This window comes from Cherax quadricarinatus, chromosome 18 (genome assembly GCF_038502225.1).
Source record: "Cherax quadricarinatus isolate ZL_2023a chromosome 18, ASM3850222v1, whole genome shotgun sequence".
Classification (NCBI taxonomy): Eukaryota; Metazoa; Arthropoda; class Malacostraca; order Decapoda; family Parastacidae; genus Cherax; species Cherax quadricarinatus.
This window is the reverse complement of record NC_091309.1, coordinates 46,375,199-46,392,322: the sequence shown is the minus strand read 5'-3', so window position 1 is coordinate 46,392,322 and position 17,124 is coordinate 46,375,199. Positions and strand designations below refer to the sequence as shown.

The 17,124-nt window shown below is 40.2% G+C and overlaps 1 protein-coding gene across 4 annotated transcripts in view; it reads right to left on the bottom strand.

Moving 5' to 3' along the window:
* Positions 1-1,309: 1,309 nt before the first annotated feature.
* The window catches only part of LOC128689251 (uncharacterized), a 60,785-nt gene continuing 44,970 nt past the window's right edge, over positions 1,310-17,124 (bottom strand). For all 4 annotated transcript variants that reach the window (XM_070086473.1, XM_070086472.1, XM_070086475.1 and 1 more), the window contains exon 3: positions 1,310-2,621. In XM_070086473.1, the coding sequence (XP_069942574.1) occupies positions 2,274-2,621 (348 nt within the window). In that variant the 3' untranslated portion in view covers positions 1,310-2,273. The remainder of the gene's footprint in view (positions 2,622-17,124) is intronic.

The window sequence follows — 17,124 nt, the reverse complement described above, 5'->3', positions numbered from 1 at the left end:
GCAGGCACTTTACTGGTGGTTACCCTCACCTGCAGGCACTTTGCTGGTGGTTACTCTCACCTGCAGGCACTTTACTGGTGGTTACCCTCACCTGCAGGCACTTTACTGGTGGTTACTCTCACCTGCAGGCACTTTACTGGTGGTTACCCTCACCTGCAGGCACTTTACTGGTGGTTACCCTCACCTGCAGGCACTTTACTGGTGGTTACCCTCACCTGCAGGCACTTGACTGGTGGTTACCCTCACCTGCAGGCACTTTACTGGTGGTTACCCTCACTTGCAGGCACTTGACTGTAGGCACTTTACTGGTGGTTATCCTCACCTGCAGGCACTCTACTGGTGGTTACCCTCACCTGCAGGCACTTTACTGGTGGTTACTCTCACCTGCAGGCACTTTACTGGTGGTTACCCTCACCTGCAGGCACTTCAATGGTGGTTACCCTCACCTGCAGGCACTTTACTGGTGGTTACCCTCACCCGCAGGCACTTTACTGGTGGTTACTCTCACCTGCAGGCACTTTACTGGTGGTTACCCTCACCTGCAGGCACTTCAATGGTGGTTACCCTCACCTGGTTTACTGGTAGTTACCCTCACCTGCAGGCACTATACTGGTAGGTACCCTCACCTGCAGGCACTTAACTGGTAGTTACTGCAGTGGTGGTACCCTCACCTGCAGGCACTTTACTGGTGGTTACCCTCACCTGCAGGCACTTTACTGGTGGTTACCCTCACCTGCAGGCACTTTACTGGTGGTTACCCTCACCTGCAGGCACTTTACTGGTGGTTACCCTCACCTGCAGGCACTTTACTGGTGGTTACCCTCACCTGCAGGCACTTTACTGGTGGTTACCCTCACCTGCAGGCACTTTACTGGTGGTTACCCTCATCTTCGTATAGACAGTATCAAAGATATAGGTACACCAGTGGTCAATGAGAACAGTGACAAACACTAGGTGTGACCCAGGTAAGGTGCACAGGTGGATTCTGAGTATTACAAAGCACTCTAAAATGTAGAGATACAAAAATGTATCACTAGAGAGTCTTTGAAGCTGAATTGTGTGAGAGGGGGTAGTTGCCCCTAGAGTGGACTGAAAGGGTTTCTTTGTGTAGGAATGAGGAAGGGGAGGTTATCATTGAAGTGGAGTTCAAAGGATTCCATTAGCTGTGTGTGTGCGTGTGGGAAGAGGGGAAGTACAGGGGTAAAACTGTATTGGGGGAAATGAGAGATCTACCAGAGGCAAGTTTTGAGATACCAGATTATAGTAAGAGTAACATAGGACATATGGTACAGATATCAGGAGTCACACATCCGCTTGTATCACTTTAATTACATTACAATGCAGGATTTCGGTACACGGTGGCGGTGGTATTTTCTTCATCGGAAATGCCTAATAAAAGTGGAATTGATGATAATCTACTCAGTGCCATAGCAACTGTTATTGTTTAAGGCACATAAACTCACATTCTGGTTTATTTATTGTCTTGATATTTGCCCTCAGTGTATTCGGCAACACTTGCAAAAAGCAGATTTCTGGTCGGCTCTGTTGTAGATCACACCAACATGTCAGAAACGTGAATTTAGGAAAATCAAGTTTCTATAGATTTTTTTTTAGACTCCCTAGGAAGTAAGGCTATATTGCCCATATATTAGTCTTGGGCTTTACTAGCAACGTTCCTTATGAGACTGTTGCCTCGTATTCACTTATTTTCATTCTCCCTGGCCTCAGTTAAGTTCATTATTTGCCATTGGCAGAAACTGTTTAAACTGCTTAATTACCATTGGCGTAAATTGTTTTCTGGTGTTGGCTTTTGCGGGCAAATGAATTTGTTTTCACACATCTCTTGCTACAAGGCACCATCGTCTTTCATCCAAGAAAGTCCATTAGTATCTATCTCTTTATAAATGCCAGTTACATTTTACATCAACATTATAGAAGTATAATTCTAGTACTTTTAGCAAAATTTGTAAATATAAAAACAGTTTTATTCAAACAGATTAAGGAATCACTATTGTTTTTGGATGTTTTTCACTTCAGTGATTTTTCAACCCAAGGACGCAAATAGACGTACCAAAAAATGTGGAACCAAGAACCTTCCTCGCTTCTTGTTGTCTCCAGTTGTTGTCTCGTATAACCATTTTCATGGTATTCGTAGCAGGAATTCAATCCTACTCGTAAAAGACTAAGATCAAGAGTGACACTGCTGACTATGTACAGACACGTATCGTGGCTGTGAAACAACCCAAACACAACAGGTAGTGAGATCAACTGCTTCAGTCCTTCCCCTGATTATCAATAAGATCCTTATCGCTGCTGAAGGAAAGTCTGATGGCGTCCTGGTAAGAGGGAAGAAAGACATCTTCCTTACTGAGCGCACTTTCCGTCGTGCCTTCCGTTACCAGTTTGGGTACATTCACAGAGTCTATTTTAAATTGTTCCTTTCCGAAGTCGATGCCTGTCTGGCTACAGGGCTGAGTGGGCGTCAAGTGGAACTGGAGGTCATACGGGGGAGGTTTCACCACAGCAGCCTCGTACGATGGAGGTTTTTCGTTACCCGAATTCTGTACCGCATTCTGTTCTTGCTGTACCCGACCACCTACTTGTGCTCTGCCTGCCGCCTCCTGCAACAGAGTAAAATAAAGCCATTAAACACTAGTATTAGTGCAACAGCAAATGATCTTAACATGGTTTAAGTCAAGAGAAACTGATTGCGTGAATTTTGGAATGTTTCAGAAATTATGTAAGAAAGTAGAACATAATGGAACTTGGTGGAAACATTGTTTCCACCAAGTCTGGTTATTGGTAGTAGTTTACTGTTATTTTTCAATGTTACTTTGAAAGACCAGTAATTGTTTACTTCAGCAGCATTAAGGCTTAATGGATATATGAAACATATGGTTTTGTCGCTTCCCAATAAATCTAAGAAAAAAGTCTTCCATAATGTTCTTCAGCGAGATTATATATATATATATATATATATATATATATATATATATATATATATATATATATACATATACATATGCAAGGAATTCGCGAGAGCATGCGAAATATACACAAACACTGATCTCTGGCTGAAGGAGACTCGAACCTACGAACCTTAGGACAAGGTACGCAGTGCTTTACCAATCTACCCACACTGGACAATACCTTGGCGTGTAGCATGCGCTACACGTTTTGATCCAAGGCAGCCAGCTTTCAGGGAGAAGGCTTACAGCTTTTCATCTCATCCCCTGCATGCATCAGCCTTACTAGAGATTTGAACAATGCAAGGAATTCCTGAGAGCATGCGAAATATACACAAACACTGATCTCTCTCTCTCTCTCTCTCTCTCTCTCATATATATATATATATATATATATATATATATATATATATATATATATATATATATATATATATATATATATATATATATAATGTATATAAGCAAATTTGGTGTGAATGAATGTGGAACAGGTGTTCCATACTCATTCATTTTGTCTGCATACGAGTCTACATTGCATTATACTACCAAGTCATTTAAAATATTCATAGTACATATGAATATATAGGATATAGATCTGTCTTAATCTCATATATAAATCAACACAGTGTATGGGGAAAATGTATTACAGTTGTGGTTTATAAAATGTAGGATATGTGTCAATATTTATTCCAAATGTTGCATTACTGGTATGTTCCTTACCACCACCTCATCTCTTATTAGGGAAATTTTATGCTTCTCATTTCCTCTGGGGAGGTCTCACTGTGACTCGCGTGGCAGGCGGTTACAGGTTCTTATCGCTTCTCTTCCCTTCCATGTTTTAAACATGGGTTCTCCCACCTATTTTGACACTCATACTCAATCTCTTGCACTGATCTCTCAATCTGCTCTTCAACTGCACTAGACTCAACCTGGTCTGTGCTCCCAGACTAACATGACATATTCTCGGTCCTCCTCGAATCCCACGTTGACAATTTGAACGGGCGAATATGGACCTATACTCGCGTCATACTGCTTTTAGTGAGGAACCTTCTTCATCCTCCACTGATGAGCTATTATAACTGTTTTTAACCTCGATATTAGCCTCGGCTTTACATTTAATCATTCTGACCTCGGGCAGGCATTCTCAGAAAAGTGTGCCTTGGCGGTCTCCTGCTTGTGCTCATGCAGTTCGTTTGAAGCGTGCTTTATGGGGTCGATATCGTTACAATACGACCTTAGAGCGACTCCTTGATATTACGTTTCTGAGGGCGGGTTTCTGTCGTGTCATCCGTGAAGTTAAACGTTGTTAGCGGGATTATCTTTCTACAGTTACTTTGGCTTCCTTTATGAGCGCAGTTTGGAAAAAAAAAAAACTGAAATTGAGTGGTAGGAACTTCAATGATCCGGCTCCCTTTTTTAGGGATGCTAGTGTCAGCATTGCAAGACCTCTGGACATTGCCACAGAGACTGGAAATCATATTGTTCGTATGTCTCAGGGGCTCCATCTGTACCTCTCGTTTCTTTCTTCCTAGTCTGCCAGAGAGTTGTTTCCTTTAGACTTTTCGTCTAGCAGAGCGAGTCTTAAAATGTGTCTTTTACGCTTCTAGAACTGGAGTCAGTAGTTTTCTACTTGCCGATCCTCGGCAGCTAGGCCGCAAGGGGTTTTTCCCCAGTTGTGGAAAACTGCCGTTGTTCTGCTTTTTCGTAAACCAGGAACTTCGAGCGATGATGCCTCATACTATCGTTCCATTGCTCTTACTAGTGCAGTTTGCAAGTTGATGGAACGTCTAGTAAATAGACGTTTAGTGTGGTATTTAGAGACACACAATAGTCTCTTCACTAGTCAGTCTGGCTTTCGTAAGGGCCCCTCCACTATTAACCCTCTTACCCCACTTAGATACCTGAATTTGTAATGGCTTTGCTTTCAACCATTTAGTTATCGCAGTCTTTTATGATCTTGAAAAAGCATATGACGCTACTTGGAGATATAACATCTTGGCCCAAATTCATCCCTTAGATCTTCTAGGCAGCCTGCCACTTTTCCTTAAAAACTTCTTATCTGAGAGATATTTCCGTGTTCGGGTTAATAATTCACTTTCCCTGGACTTCGTCGAAGCTTAAGGTGTCCCTCAGGGATGTGTACATAGCACCACTCTTTTTCTACTACCTACAAATGATTTGGCCTCTGTTCTTCCATCTAATATTTGTTCATCACTGTATGTCGATGACTTTGCTATAGCCTGTTCAGGCCCTGACTGTCACCTAGTAGCAGCCTCACTCCAGAATGCTGTCAACAGTGTTTAACGTTGGGCTATTACGCATAGGTTTAATTTTTCTGTTGCAGAAACGCACAAAATTAATTTAACAATTTCCGTTGTCTCTGATACTCTATGCTTGCATGGCTCCCGTATCCCTGTAAGTGATGCGGTCCGATTTCTCGACCTTCTGTTTGATCACCAGCTGTCCTGGAAACCTCAAATTACCTCTCTGAAAGTATGCTCAACCTCCTTAAAACCCTTGCTCATCTTTCGTGGGGTGCAGATCATCACACTCACCTTCGACTACATTCATCCCTAATTTTAGCGAAACTAGACTATGGCGACCAGATATATTCTGCGGCCTCTCCCGCAACTCTTTCTGAACTTGATCCCAGCCATCATCGGGATTACGCTTATGATTAGGTGCTTTTCGCTCCTCTCCTATCGAGAGCCTATATGCAGAGGTGAATGTTCCGTCCTTGAACGATTGCCGTAATACACATTACCTCCGTTATTTGATCCGCTCTCATGACCTTCACGATCCTTCTACATACAGGATAGTAACGGACGTTACTAGAGGTCCATTGTTTGTTCACTGCTCCTGTTTACCTTGTCCCTTTTCTGTTCGTCTTCACTCGCTCTTGACTTCACTTGCCCCTTTTACATGTTCATCTAGCATCTAACTTTTCTTCTTCCCTCTGGGAGGTTCCGACAGTTGACATATGTTGTTAGGTAAGACACATATGCAACAGTTAGACAACTTTATTCCGAAACGTTTCGCCTACACAGTAGGCTTCTTCAGTCGAATACAGAAAGTAGGCAGGAACAGTAGAGATGTGAAGACGATGTAATCAGTCCATCACCCTTAAAGTCGTAGAATTTGAGGTTGTCAGTCCCTCGGCCTGGACTTCAAGGGTGATGGACTGATTACATCGTCTTCACATCTCTACTGTTCCTGCCTACTTTCTGTATTCGACTGAAGAAGCCTACTGTGTAGGCGAAACGTTTCGGAATAAAGTTGTCTAACTGTTGCATATGTGTCTTAACTAACAACCTGTCGGTATTGTATACCACAGTTGACATATGTTCTTACGCACTGCCGTGAGAGAAAGCTCTTATACTTAGAGTTACTTCTAGCTCCATTTTTCTCGACTACTTCCAGTCTCATTCTCCTACCTTGCAGTGTACGCTGATGGTTCGAAGTCCTCTGACAGTCAGGTTTTCAGCAATGTTCCCGGACATCGTTGTGCAAGGGCATTTATTAGACACGGCGAGCATTTTTACAGCTGAATTGTATGCAGCTCTCATTGCATCTGTACCTACCTCAACTTTTGTAGTAGTCTCAGATTCCTTTATAGCCTTGCAGGTTTTTAATTTTTTTTTTTGAGCCTCATTCATCCCTTAGCTCTTCGTATTCAACTTTTGTTGCGCGGCATTTCCAGCGAAAACAAAGAAATCCTTTTCTCCCGGGACCATGGCCACGTTGATGTTCTGGTCAACGAGCAACCAGACTCTGCGGCGCGGCCAGCGGTACATGACCTCCCAGTTTCATATAGACGTATTCCATTGTCAGATTATTTTGCTGTAACTTTTAACTGCCTTAATAGCCGTTGTCAACACGGTTGGTCCCACATGACTCGTAACAAATTTTTTTCTATGAAGCCAAGATTAGGTTTCTGGCGAAGACGGGAGAGTGTAGACTTCCATAGTCGGCCGACGATGGAAGGAGTAGAATGAAATTAGCTCAGAGGCACCCACAACACCATATATCCTTGGTTCACGATAAAACGCCTATCTCTGCTGGATACGTGATTTCTGTAGGATTGAGGGGTTCTCTGGGTTAGTGTTATGTGGTTTTCACTCGCCATGAGGCGGGCCAAAACGACATGGGTTCGAGTTCTCGGTTAGTCGCAGTGTTATATATATATATATATATATATATATATATATATATATATATATATATATATATATATATATATTTTATTTTTTTTTATTATCACACTGGCCGATTCCCACCAAGGCAGGGTGGCCCGAAAAAGAAAAACTTTCACCATCATTCGCTCCATCACTGTCTTGCCAGAAGGGTGCTTTACACTACAGTTTTTAAACTGCAACATTAACACCCCTCCTTCAGAGTGCAGGCACTGTACTTCCCATCTCCAGGACTCAAGTCCGGCCTGCCGGTTTCCCTGAATCCCTTCATAAATGTTACTTTGCTCACACTCCAACAGCACGTCAAGTATTAAAAACCATTTGTCTCCATTCACTCCTATCAAACACGCTCACGCATGCCTGCTGGAAGTCCAAGCCCCTCGCACACAAAACCTCCTTTACCCCCTCCCTCCAACCCTTCCTAGGCCGACCCCTACCCCGCCTTCCTTCCACTACAGACTGATACACTCTTGAAGTCATTCTGTTTCGCTCCATTCTCTCTACATGTCCGAACCACCTCAACAACCCTTCCTCAGCCCTCTGGACAACAGTTTTGGTAATCCCGCACCTCCTCCTAACTTCCAAACTACGAATTCTCTGCATTATATTCACACCACACATTGCCCTCAGACATGACATCTCCACTGCCTCCAGCCTTCTCCTCGCTGCAACATTCATCACCCACGCTTCACACCCATATAAGAGCGTTGGTAAAACTATACTCTCATACATTCCCCTCTTTGCCTCCAAGGACAAAGTTCTTTGTCTCCATAGACTCCTAAGTGCACCACTCACTCTTTTTCCCTCATCAATTCTATGATTCACCTCATCTTTCATAGACCCATCCGGTGACACGTCCACTCCCAAATATCTGAATACGTTCACCTCCTCCATACTCTCTCCCTCCAATCTGATATTCAATCTTTCATCACCTAATCTTTTTGTTATCCTCATAACCTTACTCTTTCCTGTATTCACCTTTAATTTTCTTCTTTTGCACACCCTACCAAATTCATCCACCAATCTCTGCAGCTTCTCTTCAGAATCTCCCAAGAGCACAGTGTCATCAGCAAAGAGCAGCTGTGACAACTCCCACTTTGTGTGTGATTCTTTATCTTTTAACTCCACGCCTCTTGCCAAGACCCTCGCATTTACTTCTCTTACAACCCCATCTATAAATATATTAAACAACCACGGTGACATCACACATCCTTGTCTAAGGCCTACTTTTACTGGGAAAAAATTTCCCTCTTTCCTACATACTCTAACTTGAGCCTCACTATCCTCGTAAAAACTCTTCACTGCTTTCAGTAACCTACCTTCTACACCATACACTTGCAACATCTGCCACATTGCCCCCCTATCCACCCTGTCATATGCTTTTTCCAAATCCATAAATGCCACAAAGACCTCTTTAGCCTTATCTAAATACTCTTCACTTATATGTTTCACTGTAAACACCTGGTCCACACACCCCCTACCTTTCCTAAAGCCTCCTTGTTCATCTGCTATCCTATTCTCCGTCTTACTCTTAATTCTTTCAATTATAACTCTACCATACACTTTACCAGGTACACTCAACAGACTTATCCCCCTATAATTTTTGCACTCTCTTTTATCCCCTTTGCCTTTATACAAAGGAACTATGTATGCTCTCTGCCAATCCCTAGGTACCTTACCCTCTTCCATACATTTATTAAATAATTGCACCAACCACTCCAAAACTATATCCCCACCTGCTTTTAACATTTCTATCTTTATCCCATCAATCCCGGCTGCCTTACCCCCTTTCATTTTACCTACTGCCTCACGAACTTCCCCCACACTCACAACTGGCTCTTCCTCACTCCTACAAGATGTTATTCCTCCTTGCCCTATACACGAAATCACAGCTTCCCTATCTTCATCAACATTTAACAATTCCTCAAAATATTCCCTCCATCTTCCCAATACCTCTTACTCTCCATTTAATAACTCTCCTCTCCTATTTTTAACTGACAAATATATATATATATATATATATATATATATATATATATATATATATATATATATATATATATATATATATATATATATATATATGCAAAACAAATACTGTGAAAGGATAGTGTAATTCCAAGCGCTTTCGTGACTTCTCACATTATCAAGGAAATATAAAGACAATACATCAAAGGAAGGCTTATAAAGGGTCTAGACCACACCTCACCATATATATATATATATATATATATATATATATATATATATATATATATATATATATATATATATATATATATATATATATATATATAGCGACGAAAATGGCGCAATAAAACAGAACAACAACAGCAGAAGCAGTAGTAGTAACAACAGCAGTAAGAGGAGTAACAAACAGCATTAGCAACAACAACAATAACACCAGCTGCTGCAACAACAACACAACGAGAGCAACACTAAAACAACAGCAAAAGCTACGGTAACAACAGCAGTAAGAGCAGTAATAACAAAAAAAAACACATAAGCAATACAATAATATATATATATATATATATATATATATATATATATATATATATATATATATATATATATAGTTCACTACCTTCCACGCACCATACCCACCCAGCATGTCATATTCCACTCCTATTGTCTAGTCTAGCAGATGGATGCCAACCAGGAGGAAGCAAGCAGCCAGGGAAATGGCACGGCTGGCAATACTAGGAGAGGCAAGTGTCGGTCATGCTTACAGCTTCGTTGTCTCAACTCTAATTGTTTCCTCCGCAAACACGGTAGTTGCCCTTGTTCAGGATGTCCTCCTGTGGAAAGTGATGATCCAGAGCCACCTCAGGCACCTGAACCCACTGCAACAGATTTCATCTCATCAGACAATCTCTTGGAAGCAATTAAAGCAACAAGTACCAGGACACTCACACATATTCCCAAAGCAGCCCGTCCACACGCAGCTGGGAAACTTACAGACCTCCTGAAAAAAGTAAACGATGGTTCCACTATCTTAAATGCTCCACCAACCATCAAGGCATGGCACAACTTGCTACTTTTTGGCAATGTCTGCTTAGCTGTGCCGGAAAGGAGAAAGAGGCTAGCCTCAATGATAATTAAATCCTTAAGAGATTTTCCTAGAGTTGATAACCTCATTCGCCTTCCCCGTCAACACAAAAAAGGGAGAGGCAGAACCCCCACTCACTCTACTGACAGTGAAAAAGTCAGAGTCTAGGTGAGCAAGAAAATTGAAGAGGGCAACACAGTGGGGGCAATCAGAATTATTACCAGTGAAGATACAGTTGCTCCCAGGGATGCTGACACTGCTGAAGCACTTAGAGGAAAGCACCCTGCCAGGGAAACCAGTGGCACCAACAGTTACAACACCTCTGTCCCCACTATGGAACCATTAATTGTGGAAGACTCAGACATTTACAAAGCAATAATGTCGTTCCCATCTGGCTCTTCTGGGGGTTACACTGGAATAAGGCCACAGCCTTTAAAGGAAATGGTTAATCCAGTTATTGGGGAAATTGCAGAGACACTGCTTTCAGAGATCACAAGGTTCGTCAACAATTCCTTGGCTGGTCTGATTCCTGATGAAATTAGACCTTTCTTTTTTGGTGCAACACTTTGTGCACTTAAAAAGAAGGATGGAGGAATTCTGCCAATTGCAGTAGGCAACACGTTACGCCGCCTCGTGTCCAAAGCTGCTGTCCGAAGTATTCGTGCACAGGCAGCCATGATGCTTCAACCAAACCAGCTTGCTTTGGGGTCTCTCAAGGAAGTGAAGCAGTGGTTCATGCAACAAGGGCGTATATCAACAACCTGCCTGAGGACAATGCAGTGGTAAAATTAGATTTCAAGAATGCGTTCAATCTCCTGAAAAGAGACGTGGTATTAGCAGCAGTACAAGAACATTTCCCTGGTCTCTTCCCTTTTGTTTCAGCTGGGTATAGCAAGGAATCAATGCTTCTCTTTGGAGAGCATGAAATTACATCATCGGAGGGTGTCCAACAAGGAGATCCTCTTGCACCATTTCTCTTCTGTATAGCAGTTAGGGAAATCACAGTCAGACTGACCAGCGAGCTAAACATCTGGTTCCTAGATGATGGCACACTAGCAGGTACAAAGGAGTCCCTCCTACATGACCTTACACAGGTAATGACACGGGAACAGGAAATGGGTCTCATCCTGAATCCATCCAAATGTGAAATCATCTCAGTCAGTCAACAAGTGATAAATGCAGTGAGATCAAAACTACAAGGAGCAGCAGTCATTGCCCCCACAAATAGTGTCTTGCTAGGAGCACCTCTGGGAAGCAATGCCATTGACACAATTCTCAGGAAGAAATTGGAAGAGTTAAGGAGAATGGAACAACGAATAGGCAATCTGGACACCCACGATGCCTTGTACCTTCTCACAAAGTGCTTGAGTCTGCCCAGGTTGACATATTTCCTAAGATGTGCACCTTCATATGATAACCCTATACTGCACGAATATGACAGTATTTTGAGGCAGATTTTTACGAAAGTACTTAACCTTACTCTAGAAGACGGGCAGTGGAACCAAGCTACACTTCCAGTCAGACTAGGAGGCATTGGTGTCCGCAAGTCATCACAGATTGCGTTACCTGCTTTTCTGTCCTCGCGTATTGCATCCAGAGAGCTTGTAGCAGCGATTCTCCCTGAACATCTTAGGGACAAGATTGGAGTCCAGGACCAAAAATTCATTGACGGAGCAATGATCTGGGATAATCTAACGGGCTCTGAAACCAGACCTGCTCCCCCCAACAACTACAAACAATCGCACTGGGATGGTCCAATAGTGAAAAATATTGCCTCAACAATGCTTCAGAGTGTGTCAGGGAAGGATAGAGCCCGCCTCCTGGCAGTGAGAGCCCCTCATGCTGGGGACTTTCTGTTGGCTGTTCCCAACTCCAGCCTTGGCACACGCCTCGACCCACAGACCATCCGCATCGGTGTTGCCCTTCGACTTGCCGCCCCTATTCTCGCCGAACACAGGTGTATTTGTGGCAGTGAAGCAGCAGACCGATTCGGGTACCATGGTCTTGTGTGCCGTAAATCCGAGGGAAAGACTGCAAGACATGAAGAGGTTAATAACATTATCAAGAGGAGCCTCACAACAGCTGGATCCCCAGCAGTAAGGGAGCCACCCCAACTATGCAGATCTGATGGCAGCCAGAAGCGTCCAGATGGTATCACCCTTCAAGCCTGGACAGATGAGAAGCAGGTGGTGTGGGACTATACATGTGCATCTACCTTGGCTGATACCTATCTCCAATACACCAGGGAGGAAGGAGGGGCAGCTGCCAGCTTCAGGGAGTCCCAAAAGTCTTGAAAATGTGGAGAACTTGCCCATCATTATATGTTTGTTCCCATAGACTCAGAGACCCTTGGCTCATGGGGAAAGAGTGCATCTAATTTCCTTAAGGAGCTGGGAAAAAGACTCATCAGGGTAACTAGGGATCCCAGGGCAGCTAGTTTTCTGTTCCAGCGGCTCAGTGCGGCTGTTCAAAGGGGTAATGCCTGCTGCATTTTGGGCACACGCCCCAGCTCTGAGGAGCTGGATGAGATTTTCGCCTTATAATCGGTGATACACACGTAACAACATGTACCGTATATGCCACCTTTATAGTAACAATGTATCTCTTAAATCTTCTGTGCCATATTATGTAATAAAATATTCCTATTGGTAAAAAAAATATATATATATATATATATATATATATATATATATATATATATATATATATATACACACACACACACACACACACACACACACACACACACATATATATATATATATATATATATATATATATATATATATATATATATATATATATATATATATATATATATATATATAATTTGTAGTGCCGAATAGGCAGAACTTGCGATCTCAGCTTAAATAGCAACGCTCATCTTGCCATATGGGGAAAGTGAAAAATTTTTTAAGCAATAATTTCGCCAAAATCATTCTGAACCTAACGAAAAAAAATATATTACACTGGGTTTGTTTAGTATTAAATTATTGTAAACAAATCTAAAATATATTTAGTTGGGTTAGGGTAAAATAAATTATTCTTTTTATAATAAGGTTAGGTAAGTTTTCTAAGATTCCTTTGGTGCAAAATTAAAAATTTTTGCATTAACGTTAATGAAAAAAAATATATCTTTAAACGTATAAGAGAAAATTTCAGAAAGGACTTAATTTTAAATGAGTTCTTGCTAATTGACCAGTTTTACATATTCGGCACGACATATATATATATATATATATATATATATATATATATATATATATATATATATATATATATATATTTTAACCACGAACGAGTGGTATTGATCAATAACAACACTGCGCTAGCCAAGGGTTCGAAGCCATGTTGTACTGGCCTGCCTCATGGTAAGCGAGAACCACATGACACTTTAAACCACAGGACCACCCAACCCTACAAGAATGGCCCAGCCAGCATGTTGGGCTATATATATATATATATATATATATATATATATATATATATATATATATATATATATATATATATATTATAGGATGGGGTCCACCTCTGGTGTAAATTATGGGACCCAGAGCCTCGGAGAAGTGGATAAAAATGCTTCAAGGAAGAATATTTGGATTCCTTTCTGAAAGCAATTTGACTGAATTATTTTTCTCAAATTCAACAGTAAAGTTCATAGAATGATTTATTAAGTTTCTTATCTGAAGAATTTGTTAATTACGATTTACCATTGCCAGTTCCTACTATCATTAAACTTATTAAACTTTGCATTCGGAAATTTGTATTTAATGATAAGTTTTATACTCAGAAGTTTGGTATGGCAATGGGAAATCCTTTTTCACCTGTTCTTAGTAACCTATACATGGAATTTTTCGAAACAAGATTGCTTAATACAATCCTCCCTAATAGAGCTAAATGGTTCAGATATGTTGATATTTTGTGTCTTATGCCTAAGAATGTAGATATAAATAATTTCCTTGTTAAATTAAATAGCTTAGCCCATTATATAAACTTTACTGTTGAATTTGAAAAAAATAACTCATTGCCTTTTCTAGATGTTTTAATTATTAAGGGTAATAATGAATTCAAATTTAAATTTACCTACAAATAACTGTTTCTATGAACTCTATTATTCTTCTTATCAAGATAGAGTTAAACTGTCGGTTTTCTCATTAATGTTTTTGAAAGTTTTGTGTATTTGTAGTCCAGAGTTCATAGATGAAGAAATATCCAAAATTTATGAAATAGCTAATGATCTGAAATACCCAAGAAACGTAATTGATAAATCTTTTAAAATTGCTAGAAATACTTTTTACAACCCAAAATGGGACAACCAACCTTATTCAACTAAAAATATGTTGGTTCTCCCTTACCATGAAAACTTGGTTGATATGCCTTCTCTTCTTAAGACTTTTAATATTAATGTTGTATTTAAAAATATTGATACAGTAAAAAAAAAACTTTTGATAAAGAATTCCCCCCAAAATGCTGATGGATGTGTCTATAAGATTCCTTGTAAAATTTGCGATAAAGTTTATTACGGTCAAACTGGTAAAAATCTCGAACTAAGATTAAAACAACATAAATATATAAAGTAAAAGGACACAAGTGCAACTAATGTGACATTTATTGTGGCAACGTTTCGCTCTCCAGGAGCTTTATCAAGCCATTACAAACAATACATGGACACATTAGTTGCACTTGTGTCCTTTTACTTTACATATTGTCGGTAATTCTACCAACTTTATTACGACATAAATATAGCATTAGAACTGGACAAGATTCCAATGCTCTATTTATTCATGTAAGAGATTTTAACCATCCAATTGGTTTTAAAAAGTTGAGAAAGTAGTATCAAGCAAGTCCATGGTTGACAGGAATATAATTGAATCTTGTTTCATAAAAGGATGTTTTGAAAATAATTTGAATATTTCCTTTGGTTTATATAAATTAGATCTATTTATAATTAATAGAATTTGGGAAGAATTTAATAACACATTGGACAAAAAATAAATCTTAATGAACTATGTATAAGATTAATGAACTATGATAAGATTAAAGAATTATGTTTGGTGGCGTGTGCTGGGAACTTTGATGTCATTGCATTAACTGAAACATGGTATGATTTAGAGAATCGGGATATGATTGCTGAGTGTAATATTCAAGGATTTAAGTTGTTCAATGTGGCTAGAAGTAATGGGAAGGGGAGCGGAGTTGCATTATATGTTAGAGAAAATATTAATTGTTGAATAATAAGAGGTATAAATATACATGGAATAGTAACAGAATCTGTTTGGGTAGAATTTGTAGGTAAAGAAAAACTAATTCTAGGTGTAATATACCGACCTCCAGGCTTGGATCACGATAGAGGGAGACTTCTTTGGGCAGAAATTATTAGGGCTTCTAGACACAATAACGTAGTAATAGTGGGGGATTTTAACTTTAGTCAAATTGACTGGAATTCTTTGACAGGTAATTTCGAGTCCCGTGACTTTATGGAAACAATGCAGGCCTGTTTTCTGATGCAGTGTGTAACAGAGCCTACAAGGGGTAATAATTTGCTTGACCTAGTCTTGTCAATTAAGGAAACATTCGTAAATGATCTGGAGATCGCTGAAGACCTAGGCGCAAGTGATCACAAATCCAGCACTTTTAGTATTAACTGGGAATACAAGAATAATGATAATACCGTAAAAATCCCTGATTTTCATTCTGTCTATTATAACTGATAATAAGGAATCTGCGTTTATGATTTTTTTTCTTAATAATGTACACCGTGCTCAGAGTATATACATTCTCCAGAGAGAAATTAGGTCTAAATGGGTTAACAGGAGGCAAAAGCATCTATTAGGGGAGAAAAGGGGAATATATAGGCGCATCAGAAGAGGAGAGGTTAATCTTACTGACCAATATGTTCAGCTTAAAAGAGAAGTAAAAAAAGGGGATGAGAAAGGCTAATCGTGACTATGAAATTAGAGTTGCTAATGAATCAAAGAGTAATCCAAAGGGGTTCATTCAAGTGTATAGGAAGAAGGTGAAGGAAAAAGTAGGACCTCTGAAAACTGGTAATGGACAGCTGACGGATAATGAACTTAAAATGTGTTCCTTATTTAATGACTATTTTTTTTTTTGTCAGTTTTTACACAGGAAGACATAAATGAGATTCCAGAAATAAACAATTATTCAGTTCTTGATGAATTCAAATTAGCCAATATTACTGTCACGAGGGACATGGTTATTAAACAGATAGACAAACTGAAGCAAAGTAAGTCCCCGGGGCCCGACGAGTTGTTTTCCAGGGTACTTAAGGAATGCACGAAGGAACTTAGCCGTTAACGAGTGTGTGTAATTCGGCTATCCTTACTGGTGTTGTGCCAGAGTTATGGAAGATGGCTAATGTGGTTCCTATATTCAAATCAGGGGACAAGCCCGTTCCTTCAAATTACCGTCCAATAAGCCTGACATCTACAGTGGGCAAATTATTAGAATCAGTTACAGCTGACATTATTAGAAGTCACCTTGAAGAGTACAATTTGATAAATGAATCTCAGCATGGATTCACGAGAGGTCGTTCCTGCCTGAAAAATTTACTGACGTTCTTCAATAGAACATTTGAGGCAGTAGACAGTGATAAAGAATATGATATTGTTTATTTGGATTTTAGTAAAGCCTTCGACAGAGTACCTCACAAGAGACTCTTAAGAAAAGTGGCAGCTCATGGTATAGGAGGTAAAGTTCTAGCATGGATAGAGGCATGGCTTACCAATAGAAAGCAGAGAGTTTCCATTACTGGGGTCAAATCTGAATGGGGATTAGTCACTAGTGGCGTTCCACAAGGATCAGTTTTAGGCCCTCTCTTGTTCATAATTTACATTAACGACCTTGATGAAGGGATTACGAGTGACATGAGGAAATTTGCTGATGA